At 40.0% G+C, this 25,601-nt stretch overlaps 1 protein-coding gene across 5 annotated transcripts in view; it reads left to right on the plus strand.

Annotated features, from left to right (window-relative positions):
• The window catches only part of SAMD12 (sterile alpha motif domain containing 12), a 178,758-nt gene that overhangs the window by 14,413 nt on the left and 138,744 nt on the right, over window positions 1-25,601 (plus strand). For all 5 annotated transcript variants that reach the window (XM_056331781.1, XM_056331782.1, XM_056331784.1 and 2 more), the window contains exon 2: window positions 5,426-5,601. In XM_056331781.1, coding sequence (XP_056187756.1) covers window positions 5,426-5,601 — 176 coding nt within the window. The remainder of the gene's footprint in view (window positions 1-5,425; window positions 5,602-25,601) is intronic.

The raw sequence follows: 25,601 nt of genomic DNA on the forward strand, positions 1-25,601 counted from the left end.
GTTCCACAGGACTGTAACCCTGGGTGCTGTCAGCCCTCCACCCCCTTTAGTTTTGCATACTTGATCCTGAGTTTAGAGCTGGCCTTAACTAGCTAAAATTATATAAGATGCTGATTTAAGAAGAGAATATGTTGTTACTGACCAAACGTTGACCTCTTTCCCTGCTTTTAACAAGTCTTGAAGGGAAGCAATTACGGTTTGTATTGACATTTAAGAGAAGGCAAGAGCTCCACCTCTGTCTGAGATGTATGTATGTATGTATTTCTGTGTGGTAAAGGAAATAACAGACCCATGCAAGCAAATATGCTTTCCTTCTTACCCCCTGTGTTGCCGAGAGTTGGAGGCAACACGAGAGGAAAACAATAGAGCTGGCTACCTGAAGGTGGCTCATGACAAAGAGATTAGCTTTGCTGAGTAACTGAGATACTTATCTTCACCTCTGCTTTTTTTTTTTTTTTTTTTTCTTTTCCTCCTCCTGCCCTTCAGTGTGCTTTCTCCCCATGCTGAGGCTCTTCTAGGTGTGCCTTCCTTAAGTAACAGATTCGGTCCAGGTGTATGGGAAGACGAGGCCGTGATGGGGTGAAGGAGAGAGATGAACTCCTTCCTTTTCTTTCTGCCCCTAGGAAATAAAAAAAGTTGTGTTGTGTCCATCCCCCTGCCCAATATCAGCAACTTGGGGAAAGTCATGCCTGAGGCAGCCTGTGTTTCTTTTAACCAGTCACCTCTTTTCAAGAAAAAGGTAACAGGCCTCTCCGATTTCTTCTCTCTTTTGTATCCTGAAAAAGCCCAATGTAAAGCGTTGCTGAAATGCTAACTAACATTCATTACTCTTGAAAGAATGATGGGCTAAGAGCTAACTAACATCTTGCCATGTGATTTATTTCTTTTTTTTTAAGCCATCCAGGTAATGCTTATAGAATCATAGAATTGTTTAGGTTGGAAAAGACCTTTAAGGTCATCAAGTCCAGATGTTAACCTAGCACTGCCAAGTCTGCCACTAAACCATGTCCCTAAGCGCTACATCTACACGTCTTTTAAATACCTCCAGGGATGGCGACTCCACCGCTTCCCTGGGCAGCCTGTTCCAATGCTTGACCACCCTTTCAGTGAAGAAATTATTCCCAATATCCAATCTAAACCTCCCCTGGTGCACCTTGAGGCCATTTCCTCTTGCCCCATCACTTGTTACTTGGGAGAAGACACCGACTTCCACCTGGCTACAGCCCCCTGTCAGGGAGCTGCAGAGAGCAACAAGGTCCCCCCTCAGCCTCCTTTTCTCCAGGCTGAAGACCCCCAGCTCCCTCAGCCGCTCCCCATCAGACTTGTGCCCCAGCCCCTTCCCCAGCCCCGTTGCCCGTCTCTGGACACGCTCCAGCCCCTCCGTGTCCCCCCTGCAGTGAGGGGCCCAACACTGAACACAGGGTTCCAGGTGCCGCCTCACCAGTGCCCAGTGCAGGGGGACGGTCGCTGCCCTTGTCCTGCTGGCCACACGATTGCTGATACAGGCCAGGATGCTGTTGGCCTTCTGGGCCACCTGGGCACACTGCTGGCTCATGTTCAGCTGGCAACTGACCACTCTGCCCAGGTCCTTTCCTGCTAGACAGCTTTCCACCCCCTCTTCCCCAAGCCTGTAGCACTGTGTGGGTTTGTTGTGACCCAAGTGCAGGACCCGGCACTTCTCCTTTTGTAACCTCATACAACTGGCCTTGATCCATCGATCCAGCCTGCCCAGATCCCTCTGCAGAGCCTTCCTGCCCTCCAGCAGATCAGCATTCCTGCCCAACTTGGTGTCATCTGCAAACTTACTAAGGGTGCACTCAATCTTCTTGTCCAGACCATTGATAAAGGTATGAAACAGGACTGGCCTCAACACTGAGCCCCGGGGGGGAACACCACTTGTGACCGGCCACCAACTGGATGTAACTCCATTCACCATCACTCTGGGCTCAGCCATCCAGCCAGCTTCTTACCTAGTGAAGAGTAGACCTGTCCAAGCTATAAGCAACCAGTTTCTCCAGGAGAATGCTGTGGGAAATGGTGTCAAGTGCTATACTAAAGTCTAGGCAGACAACAGCTTTTCCCTCATCCACTAAGCAGGTCGGTTGCCTTGTCACAGAAGGAGATCATGTTAGTTATTATGCTACCATGTTATCAGAAATCTGGATCACTTGTTCCCTGTAATGCATGGTAAGTCAATGCTGTAACCCAGAAAGCTCTCCTTGGCCATCCCCTACCATCCTTCTCCCTAAACTGTGTTGTTTGGGGGCACTGGGAAGGATTGCTGCTGAGGTGTGTTAGCATTTCAAAGGCATGTGCAGGAGTCTTCCTATTCAGCTAGGCAGGATCCTTGCAGAAGGCATATGGAGAGATTTTTGTGGACTGCATTCCATACCAAGTGTCTTGCTGCTAATTTCCAGTCCCTTGCTGGATCAGGGTGTGCTGCAAGTACTTTTACAGGTTGGTTAGGGTGTCTTCATCTCCCACTTTTTGTGAAGGAGGGATTAGTTTGGATACTAACTAATTTCCATCCTCTTTGGGCTGTGAAAAAATTCCTGTCTTGGTGGATCGCATCCATCTTTTCTGTGGTCTGGAGGATAAGCAAAGTAGTCATTAGTAATTACTTGTTTCTTTCAGGTAGGTAAATATGATCTAGAGGAGATAGATAATGGTAGGTGGATATGATCAAGGGAAGAGAGAATGTCTTGGTGTATTAAGATACACTGATGTAAACATAAACCACAAAATCATATCGCTTTGAAACCTCCTATGGGAGCTGAAAAGCCCCAAAGACTCCCTTCATCATAACAGCTTGGCAGGCTCTGGATAGCTCCCCATAATGGCCATACAGCCAGAGGGGTGAAGCCCGTTAGCTTCACTGCAGAAGTAAAAAAGATTTTGCATTTTCACTGACACAGAAAGAGGTCCTGCAAGGGAAAAATCAAGCGGCAGCTGTGTTCAAGTTCAGTTTCAGTATAGCTTTGTAGCCACGACACAAAATCCAGGAAGGGGTGCATACGGAGTGCACCTAGAAATAAGGACTCAAAAGTTAAGAGACTCCTCTGCTAACGTTGTTAAGGTTTAAGTATTTACGTTTTGGATGACTCGGTGGTATGGCTGGGAAAACCAGTAAAAGGAAAGGATTGACTTGAAGACATTAATCTGTTTTTTCTCTTCTCACCAGTGAGAGGCAGTGCCAGAATGATGGGATTTGGGTTTACGTTGCATTCTGCCAACCTACAGAATTGGTTTGAACGAGGGAAGACTTGCAAGAAGAGTTGCAGCTAGACTTAGGGGAAAGCTCCTTAGAGTTGGCTTGGGAAACAAGGCTCTGTAGCAGCTCTTGAGGTATCAGGAAGAAATTGCAGATGCCTGCCCTACTAAAATGAGACTGAAAGATGACAGGTAGGAACAACAGCTACAGAGACTGCTGCAGACCCCTTTTTGTTATGTGCGTTTTTCCCTATTGAAATAAAAATGCTCTTGTTTTTGGAAAACTGGTGCCTGAAGGTGAAACCCAGGAGTTCCCAAAAAAAACTCTCAGAGGGTTTTCAGTGTTTCCAAATTAAAAACACAACTCTGTATGCAAGTCCTAAGCAGGTGGAGGATTCCTTTTGAGAAAGAAGGGTTTTTTAGCTAAAAATCCTTCTTCTGTGGTGGTCCCTGGTGTGGCCAGTAGAAACTGTGCCTCACCTCCAGACGCTCTGCATTGTTCGCCTCTTCTGTTTCCTTACCCAGAAGATCTCAGCAGAGCTCAGCTCTGGACGTGGTGTAGTCTAGTGATTCCTCCTTCTCTTCCTCTCATGCTGTCTGCTAAAGAATTGACTATTGGAGAGGGATCTCTGTCTTCTATATACCTGTAAAAGATGTCCAGGACTAATCCTCTACAGCTGCTCACAGTGAGACTGAAATTTAGTGCCCTTCCTGGTTTTAGTTTCATTTACTAGTTTTCTGTGGGCCAATGACATATTTTTCTATTTGTCTGCACAAAGTGGCTGCAATTTGTAATAAAACATGTTGTAATTATTTACTGCTTTCCATCACTCAGTGTTGGAATGAATTGTCCCTTATAGTAGTCTTTTGACTTAAAGACAGGAGATGTTTCCATCCCTAGCTTGCAGACGTAGGTATTGTGGTGCTTGCACAGATCACTTACCTTTCAGAATTCTTGGGATGTTTTTAAAAATCCCAAGGAGAAAAGGCCAACTTTTTGGCTTCTACTTTAGTTCTTTTTGGCTTCTACTTTAGTTCTGCACCAAGGAATTGCTGTAATTTAGGCTCAAAGTTCTCAATTAAGACTTTGGGAATGGTTTTTCATGAAGGTGCTGTAGTTGAAGGACCCTGTGCCTTTTCTGGCAGCTTGAGCCTGTTCTGTGAGAGGCTTTCAAGGGCTGATATGTAGCTGGGAGAAACTGGCCATTCGGAATCCTTCCTCTGCTCCCCACCCTTTGCTTCTAAGCCAAGCAAGAGTGAAAAGGCAGATTTTATTTTGGCTCTAAGTTGTGTTTTAGGTTGCTATTCAGGTCTGTCAAATATTGCACCGCAGTATCTGAGCGAAGTTCTCTTGTGTACAGGGGAGGTTGGGACCATTAATTATGGGTAGCACAGGTAGTGCCGATACCCAGGAACACGAATGCAAAAGTCAAATAGTTGCATGAAGGGGAAGTTGCCTCAAGATTCACAGGTTTTAAAATCACTACACATGCCAAGAAAGTTGTTAAGGCTACTCTCTATGTGAGTGGTGAAACTGAAATTTCAGACAGAAAACAATTAAACTACTTAAAAGTGCATTCTGTGGTGGGGTTTGCATTTGTTTTATTTTTTCCTCCAGCTGCTTTCCTTATTCTGCTGTCATTAGTCCACACCTCATTCTATACTCAGTACATCCCTCTTGCTTGTTAGGATGGTGTAGGTGGTAATTTGCAGCGGTACAAAGTGCTGAAGGAGAGATAATCAGCTCGGTAAGTCATTATTCTGTGCAGAGACCAACTTGCTGACTTGCTCTCCCCAGCTTACTTATCCTACATCGTTTAGGACCTAGAATTTTGTAGTAATTGAAAATGTAATATAAAAACTATAAATTGCTTGTCTAGAAAAGGAAATAAAGGCATGATTGAATGATGAATATGTGGGATATATTGTCCTATCCTAGTAAAAGCTGTAAGTTGAGGGTCTTCAACCCTCAGTAGTGAAGCACAGTTCAACACAGTAGCCTGTACTAAATAGCATTATACAGCACTGCGTTGCCTCTCATTTTCTTTCTCAAATATCTCACCCTGAATCCATGTTAAGGTACAGACAGTTCTTTTGCCATGATCTGACATAGCTCTGGTTACCACATGGCACTTCTTAGTTCTTTGATAAATGTTTGTAACACTGGGTTCTTCTTTCCTGAGCAGTGTTTTCTTTCTCATATTTTTTTCCCCAGCTATTCACTGCAATCTGAATCCAAATGGTATTGATCACCCTGTCCCCACAGAAGGTATTAATCTGCAACTTGAAGGTGAAGGAGTTGAATCGCCCTCTGTAAAGAACAGTAGTACTCCAAAAGGGTCGGAGTCAAAAGAGACACCTAAGAGACAAGTGGAGCCAGAAATATCTAAGGTAGGTAGGACTGGGTTCTTATTTATGTTGGTGAGTCTTAAATAATCCAGGCTTCTTGAAGTTCTGGCTACTGCTTAAAAAGCATTTATCATCCTGTTAAAAGACATACAAAGGTGCAAAAGTAAGTGTCTGACGAAGTGGGTGTTACAGAAGCAAGATATTGTGGCAGTTTTAGCCCACACACATCTTGGACATCGTGCTATTTTATTTATCTCTAGATGAAGATAATTAAAATAGTGGAATCTCTCTTTTTCAAGCACAGTGGAGACTTTTTTTTTTCCAAATGACTTGGGTAACAAACAGAATGGGAATAGTTACGTTTTTTTGGAGTGTTTTTTGTTTGCTTGTTTTTGTGTTTTTTTGTTGGTTCCCCTCCCAGGGGGCAGGGAAAGGAAGGAAAAGGTTCTATGGATATATGAATATATGGATTTTTACATGGATGATTGATTTTAATAAAATGTTAACTAATTTTAGGTAAAATACCAGGTCAATTCTTCCAAGTCTGGTATGTTGGTGAATAAATGTACTTCAGAGGTGAATTCCTGAAGACAAATGAAGTGTCTCTTCTCATTCATAAGCTGCTGTTTCTTGTTAGTGTGCAGCACACATGATTACCAAGTGTAGGTGAATATGTGTGCTCCAAACACTGTACTTTGGGTATAGGACAATGATTTGTCATATTAGATAGGCTTTTAACTAAAATGAAAAATAAGAGAATGTTTTTTGAAAAAATTGGGAGAGATTCTTTAAAAGCTTTATTGGCCTTTTTGATCTTCAAAGGCCTAAACCCAGGGGTTTGGGGATGGTTTCTTCAGAGTTGAAAAATGAGTTTTTACTGAATCTGACACTTTGGGAGTTAATAGAGCAAATAAAATGTGTCCTTTCCCCCTCCCCCCCCTTTTTTTTCCCCAAGGTCCAAAAAAGGCAGTAACAATTAATTCAATGACTGTATAAATATTTCCTTTTGTCAACAGTACAATAAGCATAACGAATAATACACATACACTTGTGATGTATTTAATTTTAAAAATAAAATAGCATTAAACGTTTTGAGTAGTAGCCTTGACAATAGAAGCTTGGTATGAATTCTCCATTCTGATTTTTATCTAAAATAACTAGTTTAAAATGAGTACAATTTAAACTCATTTCTTTCTGTCTTAAGTCATTGAACTAGATACTGGACAGGTTTGCATTGATCAAAGTCACCGCTAACTTGCAGTCTGTTCTGTGGTCAATTACCAAGCAAATACATTGCTGATTTCTCTTGAGCCCTTGGAGAACAGATTTGTGCTTATTGCTTTGAATCATCCATTTGGTAACAAGACTACCAAATTTTGGATGGGCTTTGAGACAAAACTCAGCTAATAATACATTTACCCAGCTTTTTGTGGACAAAGGCAGGCTAAACCTGCCTGTGTTTCATCATCACTAGATGAAAATCTGGCCTGTGTTGAAAGCTAAGTAGGTATGTTAAGTTCAGAGAAGACCTTACAGGCTTGCATATGAAGTAGTTAAATGACGCAATGGGGCTTCCAATTGAGAATGCACTCGCGTCATTGACATGGAACACAGGCAGATCAAGCTGGTTGTTTACAAAAGACCCATCCTAACAGAAAATCAGTGTGTATTATATCAGTGATTTAATGTAATGGAGCCTATTTTTGCTGTCTGAGCTAGACTTGTTGAATTGATGAATAGAAAACCATTTCCAAAGCTGTCCCTGCTGGAGATTTCTGGGGAAAAGGGCAAGTGTAGTGCTCTCAGAGTAGTAAAGTCAGCTATTGGTTTCTTATGTCTGATTGCAATAGCTTTATTTACAAAGCTGGGCATGGTTCAGATTTAAAAACAAACAAACCACCAAACAAAACTGAAAATTTTGCTTGGTGGAATAAGCTTGGTATAGTAGTATCAAGCTAGTGAAGTGGACTCTCTTTTCTGAATGTATTTCTGCATTGTTAGTAACTTTTATGTGTTGTATTAACTTAGTGATGTTTTTCATCTGGATTCATATGCTATAGCCTGAGGTGGCCTGTCTTTTTCTGGCTTGCTCTGCCTTAAATTTAAAAATCATGTTGCTTTATTCTCTAAAATATGAATATAGAGTTGAGTTTGTGTGGCTTTAAGAGTTGAATTAAGCAGTTATTATGAAGCTTATCCAGGCAATCATATCTGTACACTGGAAAGATGAGTGGGAATAGAGCAAAATACTCTAACAAATTTAAAAAATAAAATACTGTGGGCAGATCCATTTGTTTTATATTTCCTCATTGCTTAGTTGCTTTTAAAAAGGTTTCTTTGCAATCCTATGTATTAAAATAATACTAACACATATCCACAGTGAGACATACATTGCACAAAGCAATGCAATGTATTGAGTGGATTTTAAGATACCTTATAGACCATCTTCTCTGCTTTCAGCTTTCTAATTTGTCTTCATTGGGACCAATTCCAGCACTTTAAACTCCTGGCTGCTTTTAAGGTTTTGCTGTCCAAAGAATAAAATAAAATCTCCTTTCTAATGAAGTGTGTCCTTCTTTTTCTGTCCTCAGCTATGGACTTGCATAGCAGTAGTAGTAACTCCTGGACTACAGATAAAATTCCTATTTATGCAGCTACTGTAATGTAAACAGGGGAGTACAAGTGGTTTTTTTCTGTGTTTCGGATGCAGACAGAATAGTCTGAGTGAAGGATTGCTTATTTAGAAATTCCTGATGAGTATGGAATCTAATTTTTATAGTATCATCGAGGTAGAATTTTAGCAGAAAATGGAACAATGATCTTCATCTCCCTTAGCTGGTTCCCTAAGGCATCACCTTGTTACAAATGTAAGCAAGTTCAGAAAAGGCCAAGATTATTCATATCTAAATTGATGTGCATGATCCAGTGAGACCCTGATAATGTACTGGATGTCATACCAATTAAGAAAATTATATGAAGTGTAGAAATACTTACTTTTTTGTTTTATATATTTGTTTTAAAGTGTGTATTGATGGATATCTATACGCTTTCCTGGTCAGTAATTGATTTTTCAGTATTCATAAAAAAAATTCAAGCAGTTAACTGGACAATTAAAGAGCAGAAAACTTCATTGGAAAAAGCAAGGATGGTTTTTAATATAAATTTTAAAATGTTCTTTAACTAACATCTATTCTACATCTAACCTCTCTTGTGTGTATTTTCATGATTTTTTTTTTTTTTTTTTTTAATGCTACTTACCACTCATGTCTGGTCTGTTTGGTTTTAATATCATAGTTATCTCTAGATAAACACAATGAGTAAGGACATTTGGAGTTACAGAGTAGAGTTCTAGTAAAAATTTTGTTTGAAAGTTTTACTGTACTTCTGACACTTCTTTAATAGAAGGTGACTTTCCCAACACTATTCAGAAAATGATCTCTCACAGAAGTATTAAATTTTATCAAGGCTTCCCACATGTTGCACTCATAAAGTGCTGTTCATTGTGAGCATGAGACCCAAATCTGGTCTGTCACTTATTGGAAGAAGATTATTTGTTCATGGAGTTTTGATTTGTAGGTAAGGTGTGTATATCTGGTGACACGCTTTGTCTCATTATGTGGTAGCAGCAGTAGCAAATAATAAAGGCTTTTTAATAGCAACCACTACAGTTAGACCTTTTTATCTTTTGTTGGCAATGGCAGATTTTTATCTGACTCGGAGACAAATTATCAGTCCTTTAAAATGTGCATGAAAACTATGAAAAGAAACTGGTAAAAGAAGTGAGAAGCTTTTTTTAATCTTGCCTTCCGTTGATAAGTGCTATATAGCCACCACTAGACTATATTTTTTGGTTGTAGTGAGTGCATTAATTCTTTTGGTTGCTTTTGCTTTCTTAAAAACAAATCCTTTTCTCAAAATGACATTGAACAGCAGTGAAAGGCTGACTGAACTCTGTAACAGGAAGGTGAGAATTTATCTTGGCTTACTGGGCCCAGTTCAGGACTAATTGAGGTAGAAGCAGCTTCTCTGGCTTCCTGGGGAATTCTGCTCTGCTCAGGAAGTGTTTGGGGTCTTGTGTGGCAAGTGTGTGATAAAATGTCCAAGCGCAAAAGAGTGAGGTTTCTGAATAATAAGGGTGTTCTAGAAGTCTTCTTAGAAATATAAAAATGTTTTGTCCATTATGTAAAAGAAAATAATAATAAAATAAATATATAACTAATCCTGGTAGTGTTCTCTAGTGAGAGAATAGAAAAAGTAATTTTCTAGAAGAATTCTCCAGGTTTTTTAACTAGTGGCTTCTACTTCAGTGTTTATCGTTTTGGTCAAGCTTATAAAATGTGCTGGATGAGGAAAACAGAGCGGTGGTCCTGGTGAATGAATATGATGGATGGAACAGACATACATTCATCAGCATAGCTGCTTGGTATTTCCTCCCTCGCCCCCCCCTCCCCCCCTTTTTTTTTTTTTATTTGTTTGCAATTGGTTGAGAAACACCAGTGGCGACTGAACTGGGGCAGTGAGGTTTTATCATGTTTCTTTGTCTTCCAACTGTCCCCCTCTTGTGAAACTTTCGGTGGCCCCATGACATGTGACCAAGAACCCAGATGGGAGTGACTACAGTTAGAAGGTTCAGCATAATGCCCAGCTGGGCTCGTCCACCCCTCCATGCTTTACTTTAAAATTGTGTGGTAGGGTGGGAAGGTGTTTGGCTTGCAGATCTCTACATGTATCCCAGTGGAGGTGCAGACATGGTAAAATGTTACTGCATTGACAGAAAGTTTATTTTTCTTAATTGATTTTTTGTGGAGAAGTAGTTAAGTGATTAACAATGTTCACATCAGATCACCAGAATGAAAGCCAATAGATATAGTGTGAATGTGATGATTTTTTCTTTTTTTTCCTCTCTGCACTCTTTGACTGCAGTAGTGACAAAACAGCACTTACTGCATTGGGTCTTTCTTTATGACTAGCAAAAGCAGGCACAGAATCTGAGTGTCTAGTAGTCTGAAGTGGATACGTGGTAAATGAAAATAAAAAATCAGCTGAAATAATTACACTTCAGGGCAATGTGCCTTTCTAATGTCTCATTCTGTGATTATTAGTAATACACAATGTGCTCACTTCTGTCTTCATGTTCAATAGACTTTCTTTTGTGTGTTGCATAGTTAGAAGTATGCATGTTTCGGGTGTCTAAACTGGGGATGTTTGATGTGTATGTGTCTCATCCTCTCTCAGCCTGTCATTCATGGTTGTGACCTCTGGCTGGTCTGAAGTTTCTGAACCATGCAGTGAACAAACCTTCTATTCTGAGCAGTGAAACAGGAGTGCTGGGTGTCCCTGCACATTTCAAGCAGCTGAGGCTGATGTTTATCACTCCTCTGAGGTGTTCTACCGGTGTGAAGTGCTGGAGTTAACCCTACCTGTAATGCAGAATATAGTATAGCTGTTTGGTTCAGAATTTACATTGTCACAAGCCAGGAAAACAGAAACATCTCTCTCTGTTGGGGTCCTGTAAGCCAGTTTATAGGAGGGCAAATGCCTGATTGAGAATCCAAGTGTATTCTTGCTGTAGTGTGTTTTTCCTCATTGCTATATCATCGGTTGCTGTTATAAATAGTGTAATATGGAAGGCCCGCATTTTTGCAGCAAGGTTCCTACATTCAGCATAACAGATCTGACTTCCCCTGTTCATCCTGTTCGCGCTGTGTGCCTGTGGATTCTGAAACATCAACTACCCTGACAGCAGCTGCATGTAAGCGGGAGATCTTGCCTGAGTGAGTTGTGCTCTGCCCAGGACAGTGAGGGCAAAAGAAGAGCATCTGCAAAGGACCATTCATGTCCTTCTCCTTCACCCCTCCTCACTGAGTGGGATAATTTCCCTATTGCTTTTCTTCTTCCTCCCCATAGGAAGTAAAAATAATTAGCTCAGGCTAATACTTAGCTCTTTAGTTGGCTATAAGTAGAACAGATGAAGTTTACTCACGAAGATCACTTTGACCTTCCAAACTGTTTAAAGGGATCCTTCATGAAATTCAGCTGTAGAAGCATGCTCTATCTATGACTTCAGTCCATCAGGTGATAATAGGAAGAGAAATTTCTGTTTGTCAGGTTTTTTACAGTTGGACTTTCACCAAAGTATCGACGATGAAAACATTTTCAGTGATTGCGTGCACACAGGGCATGCATGTGAAGGATGGCAAGGTGTTGGCCCATGGGAAATGGTGCAGTCTGTGACCCTGCGGTGTGCTTGGGGCTGCACAAATGCACAGCGAAGTGGTGGTTTCTGCTGTAGGGAGCGAATGCCGTCCTTGTGTAGGGCAGGCAAGAGCAGATGGTTACAAAGAGGCAGCTGAGGGAGCATAAGGAGGGAAATGTAGTCTGATCTGGCTCCTGTTGTCCTGTGAAAATTATCAATGTGAAATTTGTATTCTTTCCCATTACGCTATGTGAAAACGAGCAGCAATTGCAGTACGTATTAGCAAACATAAGCAGTAAAAAAGCATGGTAGTACTCTAGAAATAAGTGGGATGTCTAATACTATAGACACGTGTAGACGCGGGCACATTATTTAAAAGAACTTCTCTTCAGGGAAAAAGAAACATAGATAAAAAGATGGAGCAGCTTTTACAGGAGAAAGCAATTCCATACAGCATGTGGATGCATAATGTACTTGGAGAGTGCCAGTTCTGCTGCTTGCCTCATTGTGAAGCTGCTCCACAAAGCCATGCAAACCCTCTGCTCTTGCACTGAAGCTACTTTAAGGGCTTCATAGAGATTACTTCAAAAATAAAGCAGTATTTTAATGACGTAGCTGCCTTCTTGGAGAAGGAAAAGTATAGAATTGCCTGGTAAAGAAAATAATAGTATTGTGATTAGAGGGATTACAAAATGTGTTGTAGAACCAATTTAGCATTTAAAATGGGAAAGCAGTTTAATGCTCCACTGCTGGCACTGCAGGTTCCGCAAATAGTGTGTCTCATCTGAGTTACAACAATAATTTCATTAATCTGCCACATGTGCTTGCTGGACTTCTGACAAAACCAATCAGCAGTTGTAGTGCACCTTTCTGTCTACAAGTGGGAAGTCTTTTCCATTTTTGAGAAATAGTGTAATTGCTGAGTGCTGGGAGTGAAATGTGTTACAATCGCAAAAGGGGTGTGGGACTGGAATAGCCTTGATAAGGTCTGAAGGACATTTCTTGTGATATCAGCCTATCAAGCTTTCCCTCAGTGCAGCGGTGCACTAAGGAGGGAAGGGATTTCGTTAGGAGAGTTTGGAGAGGGTGGCTGGGGCACAGGGCACAGCGGAGTCTGTCTTCTGCTCAGTTACCCTGGGTGGAATTGAGCATGCTGATGAGGGCAGCTTAAATTGTCTAGATGTAAGCTGGGCATCTAAACTGCCGTGAACATTTGTTGGAGGTCTAGTCAGCATGCTGAGGGGAGTCTAGAGAGGGATCAGGCTCCCTCTGAGGTGTGAGCACAGTTCAGCTCAATTTGTCTGCGCTTTGGGGGCTGCATTGACAATTGAGGTTAGGTATTCAGATCTCAAACTCAGTTCTGTCCTCTGGCTTGCTAGCTAACCAGCCTCGCTATGTTTGGTGTTGAAATGGTTATTAATGTCTGATAGAGGTGTGTTAGGAGACTGTATTTCAGAAGCTGCATTTACCTCAAAAATCATACTTTGAACACTTAGGATAGACTAGTCCCATGTATGCGGTTATGTTCAAGATGATCTTCTGGCAAGCAAATACTGCTTAATCTGAAAACAAGTCTTTTGGATTAAAAGGAAATTATTGGGGTGTGTGTGCATGTTTCATTTTTTCCATTTTCTTTTAATTGGTCCTGGACCTCAGAAGCCTGTTGCTTTTCACTGGAAGTGAAGTTCTTGCTCTGTGGCTCAGCTTTTCCAGCTGTAAAAGTGTGACAATAATTAGGATCAGTTAAAACTGTTGTATCAGTAGAAAACTGAGATTTGCAGTAAACTTGCTACCAAAATTTTGTCTTTTGCTTGTGTCTGTTTGTAAAATTGATTGCCCAAAAGCTCTGCAATGTGTCCCTGAAAACTGGAAAACATTGGCTTGGTCAGGCTGCCTGAGAATAACAAATACAGCAGCATGTTTGCTGCCTGTTCCATTTCATGGGACAGATTCTCCAGCTGTTTTCCATGGTGGGTAGTGGTGAAGGCCTCTGCTGGTGCTTTGTCTGTGTCTTGCTTCTGATTTTGATTGGAAGTATTTGGTGGATGAGGACTAGAGTGTCTGTGGTGTTTGGCATGAAGGGATAGCTTGTCTCATTTGGGGCCTCTAGGCACTGCAGAAATGCCAACAATAATGACCTCTGAAATCACGGATGCTTCTCAGTATGCTTTCATTTCACACTTTGTAAATACTGGTTCAATTTAGCTGTTTCTGCATATGGACTTCAGTCAGACGTGTTTCTGTTTTATCTGTTTTCTGCAGTCAGCTACAGATTACTGTGTGGCTGATGCGCCACTGCAGGGAGCAGGGAAACGACTCCCAAATATTTAAAGCAGACATTTTCTATGATGCTGTGTATTACCAGTGGGGTAAGGAGAAGGTCATGTTTAATGAGAAAGAATTCTTCCCTTTCTCTCTTTAATTTTTTTGGCAAACTGATTTCTAAGTAGCATGGGGTTTCCTTGGCTGCAATGCCATTAAGTGAAACTTGGTTACAGCGAGTCAGCCTGGGGATAGCTTTAAGTGCCTGTGTCCTACTTCTAGTAATTCTGTGTTTCTAGTTATGTTGATGGGGTGCTTTTATATTGTCATTAACCACTCTGGACATTTGCAGGGTTGGTTCAAAACTAAGAATGATACCCAAGTATGACGGGCTCTTAAACCAGAAGAAATGTTGTAAGTTTGCAATGGGAGAGCAGAGGGAGGGAGGAAAGAAGCAGTACAACAGTATGTTTCTTTGAATTTAGGAGATGTCGATGTTAATGTGAAGCTGAGGCTTTTAGCACTTGGGAAAGACAAATGCTGTTGGTGGCAGTGGTATCAAGCATCACAAGTAATTTCCCTTTAAGAGATTAGGAAACATGAATCCAATTCCTTCAACAAATCCACAGTTCAAGAAGAGAAAATATTATCTTCTGTTTTTTAAGCTATTTACTTATTTCAACTTTTGCACTGTCTCTCATTACGTTCATGCAAACTTGTGATACTTTGTTATTCTCTAAGTATACCAGCTGTCATCTTCAGTCTGCTGGCCCCTACAGACTGACAAATAGCCATTTTGTGCCCACTGGTTCCGTTTTCACCTCACTTGCCAAACTGATCTTGTTACCCCTGGAGCCTGTATCTTTTCTCTTCATCTACACCCCTATGGAGATCAATGAGTTCATTAGAGTCGGAATTGGCTACAACCAGTTAAGACTGATGTAGTATTCAATCTTGCTTTGCAAACTGTTGCCTGAAATGGGAGATGCTGATCCTTGTCCCTGTGGTGCAGTGCTACTAAAACCTACCTATACCCGATTCAGATTTAATAACCAGCAGAATCAGCTTCCCATGTGTGTGTACAGCAGGAGGAGCTCAACATGGGTTTCAGGAGGCAGCTGTGCCTATCTTGCATCCCACAGCAGCTCACAGATGTGACCCTTCTTGCAACCTCAAGAGCTGCAACAGTAGAAGCACCTAGAGTGTGCAGCCTGGGCCTTTAGGGAGAAGGAGCAAGGCCATTGTCTTGGGTTATAGGAAGCTGTTATATTGGACATTTCTTACAACATAAACATTGCATTTCCTGCCTACCTGGAGGTCACCACACAACTGCTAGCAGTCATCGACATGTTCTGGGGCATCAATTGCTCAGTCTCCCTTACCTCCCAGTTCCTCACCCAGAGGTTGTAGCTGTTACTGGTAGAGGCTGTTCTCAGAAGATGTACTTGGTAGAATGAGTATTTCTAATTTTACCAATGTTTAGGAATGAATATTGTGATGATGCATCAAACTGCACTTCTAGGGTTAAATGTGTCCTTGAAATGTATATCTAAAAATAGAAAACCTTCAGATCTGAACAAGGTGGAGTTACTGCCTATCTTGAGGCCTTTTTTCTATCCTTTAAGGTAGAGAATCTCATAAGTGGGTATTATGTTCTGCCTATTTTCCTTTTTTCTTTAATGTCTGTAAGTGCATCCATCAACCACTGATGACTTTGCTGACCTAGACACCCTCTACTTTTTTTTTGCCTTTTTTCCTTGCCTTAAACAAAAGCATGACAATAGAGTCTGTATCTAATGGTTTTAGAACTGCTGTTAATTTATCTTTCATTCAAGGCTGATTGCTTTCCGTCTTAGCAGTACACTTTAGATTGCAGAAGGATTTTGTGAATGTATTTTCATTGTGGAAAGGTAGATGTGACTGAACTTCAGCATACCCATTCTGATAACACAGTCTTTTATCTAAATAAAGCTTGTGTATAGTTTTGAAGACATGTTTTTAAATAATATCTTTGCTGATTAAATAGTCTATCTACAGAAAAAGTTTTCCTATCACAGACATATGTTCTCCTTCAGATATAAGACTGTCTCAAACTTACTTCTCTCTTGATGACTCAGAATTTTTGCCTTTTTTTCAGGTTTGTCCTAAAGAACAAATAGCTTAATTGTCAACATTTCAGCATTAGGCGGTGATTTGTGACGTTGATGAGGAAAACTGAGTGTGTTATTCCGTGTACTAAGCTTTCCTGAAATCTTTATTATTGACCTGTAGAATAAGAATCTGAACTGTTTAAGATTCATGCTCATTAAACTGGCTCTAATGTTTTCTTTCTTTGTAGGGATGGCTACTTTATGGCTTACAAACTATAGATAATTGTGCATAGTAACTAGTAGCAGATTGTTTTAAAGAAGGTTTTTTTTGCCTGAATAATTATCAGCTTTGTTTTCAATAGTTGTTGTTTTGTGTTCCCTTACTCTCTGTTGAAATAATTTAGTATTGGAAGGGTTTAATTTTTAAACAGTATTTTTGAAGGGCAGAAAAAAAAAACATTGCAAAATTAAATGCTCAGATCAGGTAAGTGTTTAACATGTTGCTTAAACTCTCAAATTCAGATTAAATTCAATTAGCTGTATGTGTCCATTACTGCATATTGCCCCTTCTGCCTTTTTTCGGGGAGGAGAACAGTATAAAGGATAAACTGTTTGAATTTAGTAATTTATTTTTTTTCCCCTGTTGACTTCTCCCTCACCATCCTGGTTTCCAGGTTCCAACAAAAGTGCTGATAAAAGCCAAACAGAAGAATAATTGGAAAGGAAATCATCCCAGCTTTTAATTCCAAAAATAATACTGTAGAATGTAGTCAGGTTACATGGACAGGCCTGACATTTGGGGGAAAAAAACCACACCAGAGTGCATACTATTGTTGTGCTGTAAAATATTTTATGCAAATTGCAAGGGAGTCTAAACACACAAAATAAGCTGAACAGATGAAACTGAACTCGAAAATTAAATTAGTTCCTCTATACATGGCACAATGATGGCAAAGAAAACCAGGTCATTGTTGATGAAAGAAATTGTTACTTTTTCTTGCATGTTCATCACCTTCTTTCTCCCACGGTTAGGTTTTTGTTCTGGGTTTGTGGGTTGTCCTGTCCCCGCCACCCTCCACCCCCCCCCCTTTTTTTTTTTTTTTTTTTGACACACCTGGTTCCCTTCAAGATCTTACAAAGACCTCTACTAGGTTGGAGAGGGAGCAGGATGGAGTGGAAGTGCAAGTGTGTCCTAGCTGAACTGAGCTGATGATGGAACACTCCATGTAGTGCTGTATTTCCTCCAGCACATTTCAGTCCCCAACCCCTACTTTCTCTCACTGTATTGAGTTGACTGTTCAGTTCTTTGACTTCAATGAGTTGATGATCAATTTATTGTCCACCTGAATTATCTCATTCTGGCTTTTATTAGTGATAGACTACTCTGTATCAGTTGGTCAAGAGCAACTAGTGAGAACTGTCCCCTTTGGCAGCATTTCCTTGTTAATTTGGCTTATTTTAATAATTTTGCCATGCTGGCAGTAGTTAAGAGTATTGTTTTGCTGCTTTTGCTGCTGAGAGAAAGCTCTGTGGAAGTGCAATCTTAAGTAGAGCTAAGGGGAGAATGAATCGGATTAGGAGAAGGAGCAGGAGATATGAATCTAAAGGAGTAGTTACCTTAAGCAAATGTGTTTTGATTTTACACCACTTCAGCTTTACCTGATGCTTCAGTTTCTCCTCATGTGTAAGAGAGGAGAACTGGGTGAATTTACGGTGAAACAGGAGATTGCAAACATTTTTTGTTCAGAGAAGTGTGGGAACCCTCAGTATCCATTGCTATAATTACATGAACAATTGAGTGGGGAGCAGTGAAATTATCCATCTTGTAGCCTGGGATATATGGCTGAGCTCAAAGGATCGAAAGAAAAAGCTGAGGAAGGCATGGGCTGCAGGGATAGTTAGGTGGATGATGGAGATCAGGTAAATAGAGTACGTGAAGCAAAAGGGAATTTGACTGCAGAGGATGAAATGTAGTGTAAAGAAAAAATAATTTCTAGGATGAGTCAGAATATCCCACTATATAAATCTTAGAATTGAGGAAGAGGTAAAAACAGAAAATTGTTGCTGCTGCATGCAAATACAGTAGAAGAATGAAACTGCTGTGCTGACACAAGCAACTAGAGCTATAAAACAAGGTAGAACTTGAAACTTCCCCACCTATTAGAAAGTTCCTCTCATAATTTTATTAATGGGTATTAACCTGCTACATGTATAAACAGGTTGACTACAACCTCTCCCTTGGCAAAGCTCGTATCGGTTGTTTTTCTTTTAATCCTGGTCTAGATAGATTTACAAGGGTTATTGTATAAAAACAGTAAATTGAGTTTCGTTGACCCTTGGAATCTGCATGAAATACAAAAATGTAAGTGATGAGCTTTAGATGTGTTATTGATATTTTAATCAGTGAAGCAACACAAAACAAAAACCTTGTGTGAATATTTATTTTCTACTTTCACTGTCCAGATTGTCGCAAATGGGTTTTATGTTTGTTAGTTAAGGTCTTTGGGACCAATGAGTTTTGACTAATTTGTTAGAAAAGTTATTCTAATTTACTATTTTTATTCCCTCCAAACATACATTAAAAAATAATCTAGGTCTTACAGTGTTGCAACACGAATTTTACACAGTAATTAATTGCAGTAGTGCTAGCAAGTACTTTCAAACAATGTGCCGTAATAGCTCAGTGCATTTTGACTGTGTATTATGCCTGGGTTTAAAAGTGATCAAGATGTTAAATAGCATTCCTAAATGTTATTTCTGTTTATACTAGCCAAGAGCATAGCATCAGGACCATTTGAGGATATTGGTAATATTTTCTTGTCTGTCATGACACAGCGTTTTCTTTATGTGCATTGGCTAGTAATTCTGTGTAGTAAAATAATAAAAGGTTAGAGTACTGTGTTCAAAGAAATAAAACGGCAGTAGGATAAAAGTGAGGAAGAAACCTCCACCTCCATGTAATCTCTTCCATGAGAACATATAAAGAGATTTCATCTTATGAAGTAAACCTTGAAGCTTTCAGTAATCACAAGGTGATTGCAGCTTGTTTGGAGACAGTTCAAAAATGTTTGACTTCAGTGGAAAAACCTTGTTGACTAAGGAGGTTTTGGAAACACGTCCTCAAACAGCTGGTATTAAAATGTTAGTTTAAAATGGTGGTATAGTAGCTATGTACAGGGGGCGAGTAGCTCCGTGTGGGAAGCTTCAATGACAGAGAGAAACGGGAAGTTGGGGTTGGGGGCTAGTTGCTAGAATGGTGCTGCTGCTGCGTCTTGGAGTGAGTGGGCTGTCTCATGATCCACGAGCAGGAGAACAGCTTAAATGGCATAGAAGAGACGGGGCAGGTGAGAAAGAAGATGTGAAAAGTACTACACATGTCCAAGGGCAAGCTGAATTCCTTAGAAGCTGGATTATCTGGAAGCCACATGGAGCGCCTTGCAAAACTGTTCTGGGTCTGTCAAAATGCTGCTTGTCAGTAGATGGTGCTCTTTATATCAGCTATTTACTCATGCTCCCTGTGTTTGGCTGTGTTTTTATGTAAAAGGTCTGGTAACATTCCTTAACAGTTCATTTCTCTGAATTCTGATGTTTGGGAGATTAGAAAATCGAGGCTTTTGAGGGACTGCCAAAAAAAAAAAAAAAAAAAAGCAGCGTTGACTAGGTTCCTTTGAAACATCCTCCATCCTTGATTTTTTTCAACAGCTTCTTTTGCTTGTGAACATGTATTGTGTTGAACTTGGGCAAATTCAGAAGCTTCCATCATAAAAACCTTGAATAAACATTGTGGATTGGAGAATATATAGCAGACTAATTCAGTTTGGCAACTGACCTGTAAGACACTGCAGTAACGTGGTGTAAACTAACAAGTCATTTGTGGTTCTAAAGTTTCCTTTTCCATATTAACTTTGCAATTTTACCTGCTGTTTGTGGATAGATAAAAAAATAGTTTATTTTTAAATGTAATGCTTCTTAGGAAGGGCTTAAATGAATCAATGCAATTTTGAGTTTTACCTGGAGTCATTTATTCAACTGATAGTGGGATGGATATAAAAAGCTGCATAAAAATGAAGATTTCCTTACTAATGTGATTGAAGTATTATTAGACCTGCCTGCATTTTTTATTATTCAGAAAATATGCCAGCTCTGGAGGAAGAAAGTTAAATGTGTTAATTGTGTAAAAATATCACTTGCCAAAGGCTGCTGTTGAGACAAAAGCCCTGATCTGGGCAGCAGAACAGCATGGCAGACCTGATGGGGAATTTGAGATGCTTAAAGTTACATGTGTCTTTATGCAGTGGGCTGTGTATAGAACATCAGCTACTTAACCAAGAGTTAAATTTTGGCTTGTGAGATGAATTTGCCCCTGGAGGGAATCCTGAGAAGTGCCTGCTGTTCACTGCCTGACACTACTGGTCTTTCTGCAACAGAAACTGAAGGATTAGTGTGATTTTTTCATGTAATCTTAAACTGCAAGCAAATGATCCAAGAAAGAAAAGGGAACAGAGTTCCTTTCAGAAATGTAATTAAAATATTTCTAGTTCTTACTCAAGGTCAGTTTGTTTCCCCAGCACATTGATTTAGATATACCTTCACAGATACCTCTCCAGAAAGTATATATTTTGTATGTACTCAACACATTACAGCAGGTTAATATTGTTCCTCACAATGCTTAATTTAGCTTCTCTGCCCTTCTTTCACATTCATCTCTCTGCATCCCATGTTCCTTATATTGAGGTTAGGTGGGCGTAGTATTTTTGTTGCAGATCAACTCCACATTTGTAGGGACATCTCACAGATGCCTTCCCCAGAAAGATGTTGCTGGGACATTTTGGGCTGGATTTATAAATGGTACCTGGAACTGAAGATGTAAATCTTCACTGACTGGCATTCTTGCCCTCCTTAGCATCCCTGTGGTGCCTGCTGGGATATTCCTGGGGAAGTCCCATTTTCCCATGAATGGCCTGATCTAGGAGATAGGTTTAGAGCATGGCAACAGTGTTAACCTCTGCCTTCCTTCCCCCCACCCTTTGCCTTGAATATGGTTTGCTGTGTCCAATCTATGTGGGCTTAATATAGCTTCAAATCTTCAGGTTTTTGAGCAGAGATGGTGGTGCTGCCACATCCTTCTGTTTCCTTTTAAAACAAAGACAAACTTCTGACCTTTCTTGTGATTTTGAGTGTATTTGCAGCACTACAAGAAGAGATGCTTCCTGTGAGTGAGAAGAGATCGCCCTGGGATGGCCTTGATGTGAATGTGAGGCTTGTGCTCTGGCTTTTTCTGTGTCTTCTTGTTGGCTAACTTAGGCTGCTTCCTAGCCAGGAGGGCCTGGCCTTGACAAATCTCAGTTTGAGCTTTTTTGCTTTCTTTAATAAAGGGGATAAAAGGACATTGTAGCGCTTAAGCTCTTTTTATGAATATAGGACTTCACAGGCATGATAAAAGAATACAGGGCTTCCCTTATTAGGAGAGAAGACTCATTTCTCAAAAATAATTAGCAAGAAATTACATTGATGTCAGAAGTGCCCGGCTTGTTTTTGAAAAAAACAAGTAGTCTATCTGCCTTCCAGCTATTTATTTAAGTTGAGAAATCCATTACAGCCTTCTATACAGGCATTGCAATGCTATTGCATGAATCAGATGGCTGGGTTAATCTGCCTCCTCTATCAACATTTGCCTTTTTTCTTCTGCCTTTGCTGGAAGTGGAAGCAATGTCTTATTGGGAAGCAAGAGGTTGACCTGTCAGCTGAGACTTAGAGGACTTTTCTTATTCATACTTATGTACATGTTTGGCCTATAAAGTTGTTCTCCTCAAAATGTATTTGGCTCAAGAGAACATAGTTAAGAGTCAGCTGGCAGCGATATCTAGAAAACTTTGATTGCTGTTGGGGTATAAAATGCCTTGGCTGCTGTACTTGTCGTCTGCATATGAATGAGCCTATCCGTAAAGACTGAAAGTTGGCATGGAAAGGTTATACTACTTCTCACAGTACAAGCCTCTTAATTGGCACATCTGCTGGAAACAAAGGTGCCAAAAATGTGATTCACTCGGAAGGAGTAAACCTTGTAAGAAAGCAACCTGTCATTATTTAATAGGGATTAAGATCCTCTCAGGATGTTAGATGTTCTCCTTGTACAAATGTACTGTTGTTGAGCTAATGGCAGAATTAACCTCGCTACCTGCTAACGCTGAAGTAATGGGTTTTTTTATAGCTCTTCTCATATATAAATATTTCGCTGTCTGTGTCTTTAAGGTCAAAAAATAGACTGTACCCTTCACCTCTGACATACAGTAGCTATTTAAAAAAACAGCTACTTCTCAAACCCTAGGTTGTGACATGTCAAATATCTTCTGGACAGAATTCTGTAATTAGAAACGGAAAGATTGAAGTGTGGTCTGTGCTGGACAGATTTATGTCAGAGTAACTCCACCAGTAAATCCCAAGAATAAAAAAAAAATTGAATAACCTTTTTACTAGAAAATTCTGAATATTAAGAAGCATAGGGGAGGGTTGGGTGGTTTTTTTTCCTTTTAAATATAATGTAAAATATAATTTGAAAGGAGAAGGACTTGCGATTTTACATATACATTTATATTTTCTAGTGTTCTGAAATTTTCTAGTGTTCTGAAAATTTCTATTTAGTGAAATTTTCTAGTGTTCTGAAATCTCTGGAAAGACGAGGGTACTGCTCTATAAAACCTCCCCCCCCCCCCCCCCCCCCCCTTAAATAAAGACCTATTTGTATTATAGTAGTATTCCTAGTAAATAAATTGGTTTTTTAAGTTTTAGAAAATTCTACCATTAAGCTACACATAATAATTCTTAATTTAATAATTCTTAATTGACACATTTCTGTTCATATCCATGTTAGTATGGATAATGTGAATATGAAACAGGTACATTTTAAATAGTCATGGTCCTATCTAGTGCTTCTCATTTCAAGGCAGCCTTTTCTGTGATTCTTATTACTAATTAAGCTGTTTTTGAAAGAATGCAATTAAGTGACTGAAAAATTGCAGATAAGGCATCACCAAATATATGTGCTTATGAGTCAGAATCGTTCCCGTGATCCACTAAACAAATAGTGTGACCAACTTCCTTCAACTCTTACTGAATTCACAAGTATAAAATCAAAGCCTTATGCTGTCCTTTAGATCTTTACATTTTTAGCTCTTGTTTTCTGCTCTTTATTGTTCTGTAATTAAAGAGTAACAAGATTTCAGTGTATTATTGATATTTTCATGCAAATTAAACATCTTTCCAGTCTAGCTTGGCCAGTGGATTTTGTTGCTGCTATAAGCTGCATTTTAGCTAAATTCTTCTATATGACCATCTTTAAGTGTGTGAGAAATTCCAAGAAAATCAGTGAACCTACTTATACACCTGGTTTGTGTTTATTTGAATGCAATTCCTGGTAAGCAGTCTTTGTTTAGTTCAATTGTAGATGTAACTGCCCAAGATGCAACTTGCAGAGGTGCCACAATTGGTTTAAACACAAGAAGTGGGAATGGAGACTCCTTTTTCTGTCAAATTTGTAGTGTAGGTAGGTTTTGGGTGTGTTATTTTTTTATTTTTATGTTAATCTAGACCTGGAGAAAATATTTTTGACAAATACTAAATGTCCTCAAAAGCGGAAATTCAGTTGCTCTGACAGCTTTTCTGAGTTCAGGATAAACTGTTGGAAAACTGGGGAACTAATTTCATCACTGTCTTAGCTATTCCTGTTTGCTTTCCTGTGTGTACCTGAATGGATTTGAACTTACAGGTTTCACCAAGATGGGCCACTCTCCTGTGCCTACTACCAGACTGAACGGATTGTTCTGTGATGAACACTCATGCCGTAAATCCTCTTCACAGTGGATGTAGTACTTAGTCCTTCAGACAGGATAAAAGATGAGCTAACCTGCAAGTTATGTGTGCCACTTGAGGGTGAATGCTTCAAATTTTTATTCTTGCTGTAGTGCATGGTTAAGTGCAATAAAGGACATGTGATTATAATAAAGTTTAGTTAATTACATTGCTGTTAATACAGGGCTGTTAACTGGAATGAATTCTGTTTCTTCTTTGACTCAATAGTGGTAACAAGCAGGCTAGGGAAGTTCGAGGAGGAACCTTTTATCTTCATAGCTATACAAGGTATGCTACTAGGGCACCTGCTGTGTGAACAGAAACTGTCCATTCTCCAGATCTATGCAGGGTACAGAGTTCTTTTGTAAAAGCAGGAGCCTTTGTATTTACTTGTGAAGACTGTAATCTGTGATGTAAGATTGTGATGGTTAGAGCCCAGGCTTGGACAGCTTTGAATTGTCTCTAGTAAAGAAGGGGAATCAAAACCACATCAGTGAAAAAGTATGAAACAATTGATTTTTGAGTGATTTTGTCAGGGAAGGAACCCTCACCCTGACAGAGAACTTTCCCTCTCTGCATTTTTGCTGCAGATATCCAAAAGCAAATGTTTAATTATTGGACTGAAAGACATCTTCTGCATTGAGTCAAATGGATCTTTAGTTTGGAAAGATTAAAAATGCAGTGTTTTTAGATAAAGTGAATTTTAAAACATTACATTCTTTGATTTGGATTTGGCTGTCAAAACCTAAAATTGATTGTGCTTCTGGTCCTGATTGTGATTTTATTTTAAGCATTGTTGGCCTGTCTGTCCCAGTTGTGGCTTTCAGGATTTTTGATAGCAATTATAAAGATGTGAGGCAGTGCTGACGAGTCCTTTGTCTTCTCCTTTCTCATCCTGACACTTCAGTTCTTCACAGTTTGCTGATAGTGCCACTGCCATTTATATCAACATCAGCATCTGTCAGTCATGATTCTCGCTTTCAGAGTGCGATATCTCATTGAAAGAGAGTACTCTTACGGGAAATGTGTCACCTTACTTACCTTTGCTTCTTTCAATGCTGTCTTTATCCTGATCAGGATAGTTCTCAGTGGTGGGGTTTTTTTATGTGTGTTTGTTTTGGGGGGAGGCGAGATGGGGGCACTTTATCCTTTCCTGTTGATGGTTATAGCCTTAAAGAGGGATTTAACTCCCTCTAACAGCTTCTTACTTTCCAGGTCAGTTTCATTATTTTTCATAATTTCTCTCTCCTGCCCCTTTGCAGTCCGTTTGTAGTACACCTAAGCTTGTGGCACTGGTACAGGAGGTACTGGATTGGGTCAGTCCCAGTGTTGCGTGAATGCCAGCTAAAAGATGGTTTAGTGGTGGATTTGGCAGTGTCGGGTTAACAGTTGTACTCTATGATCCTAAAGGTCTTTTCCAACCTAAATGATTCTGGGATTCTATGAAAACCTCTTTCTTCATTCATTGGTCTTTGGACAAGTGGTGGTGCTACGTTGGTTTAGGACCCTGGGTTAGAAGTTTCTGCTTGTGCAGAGCGGGCTTTAAGCACTGCCAGGGCAGTCCCTTGGTAGGGAAGCAATTTACAGCAGTCATTGGAGGCAACAAAAAGAAGCCAGAGGCTAGACTTGGCCCTTGTGGTTGTGAA

Source organism: Falco biarmicus, chromosome 3 (assembly GCF_023638135.1).
Source record: "Falco biarmicus isolate bFalBia1 chromosome 3, bFalBia1.pri, whole genome shotgun sequence".
Lineage (NCBI taxonomy): Eukaryota > Metazoa > Chordata > Aves > Falconiformes > Falconidae > Falco > Falco biarmicus.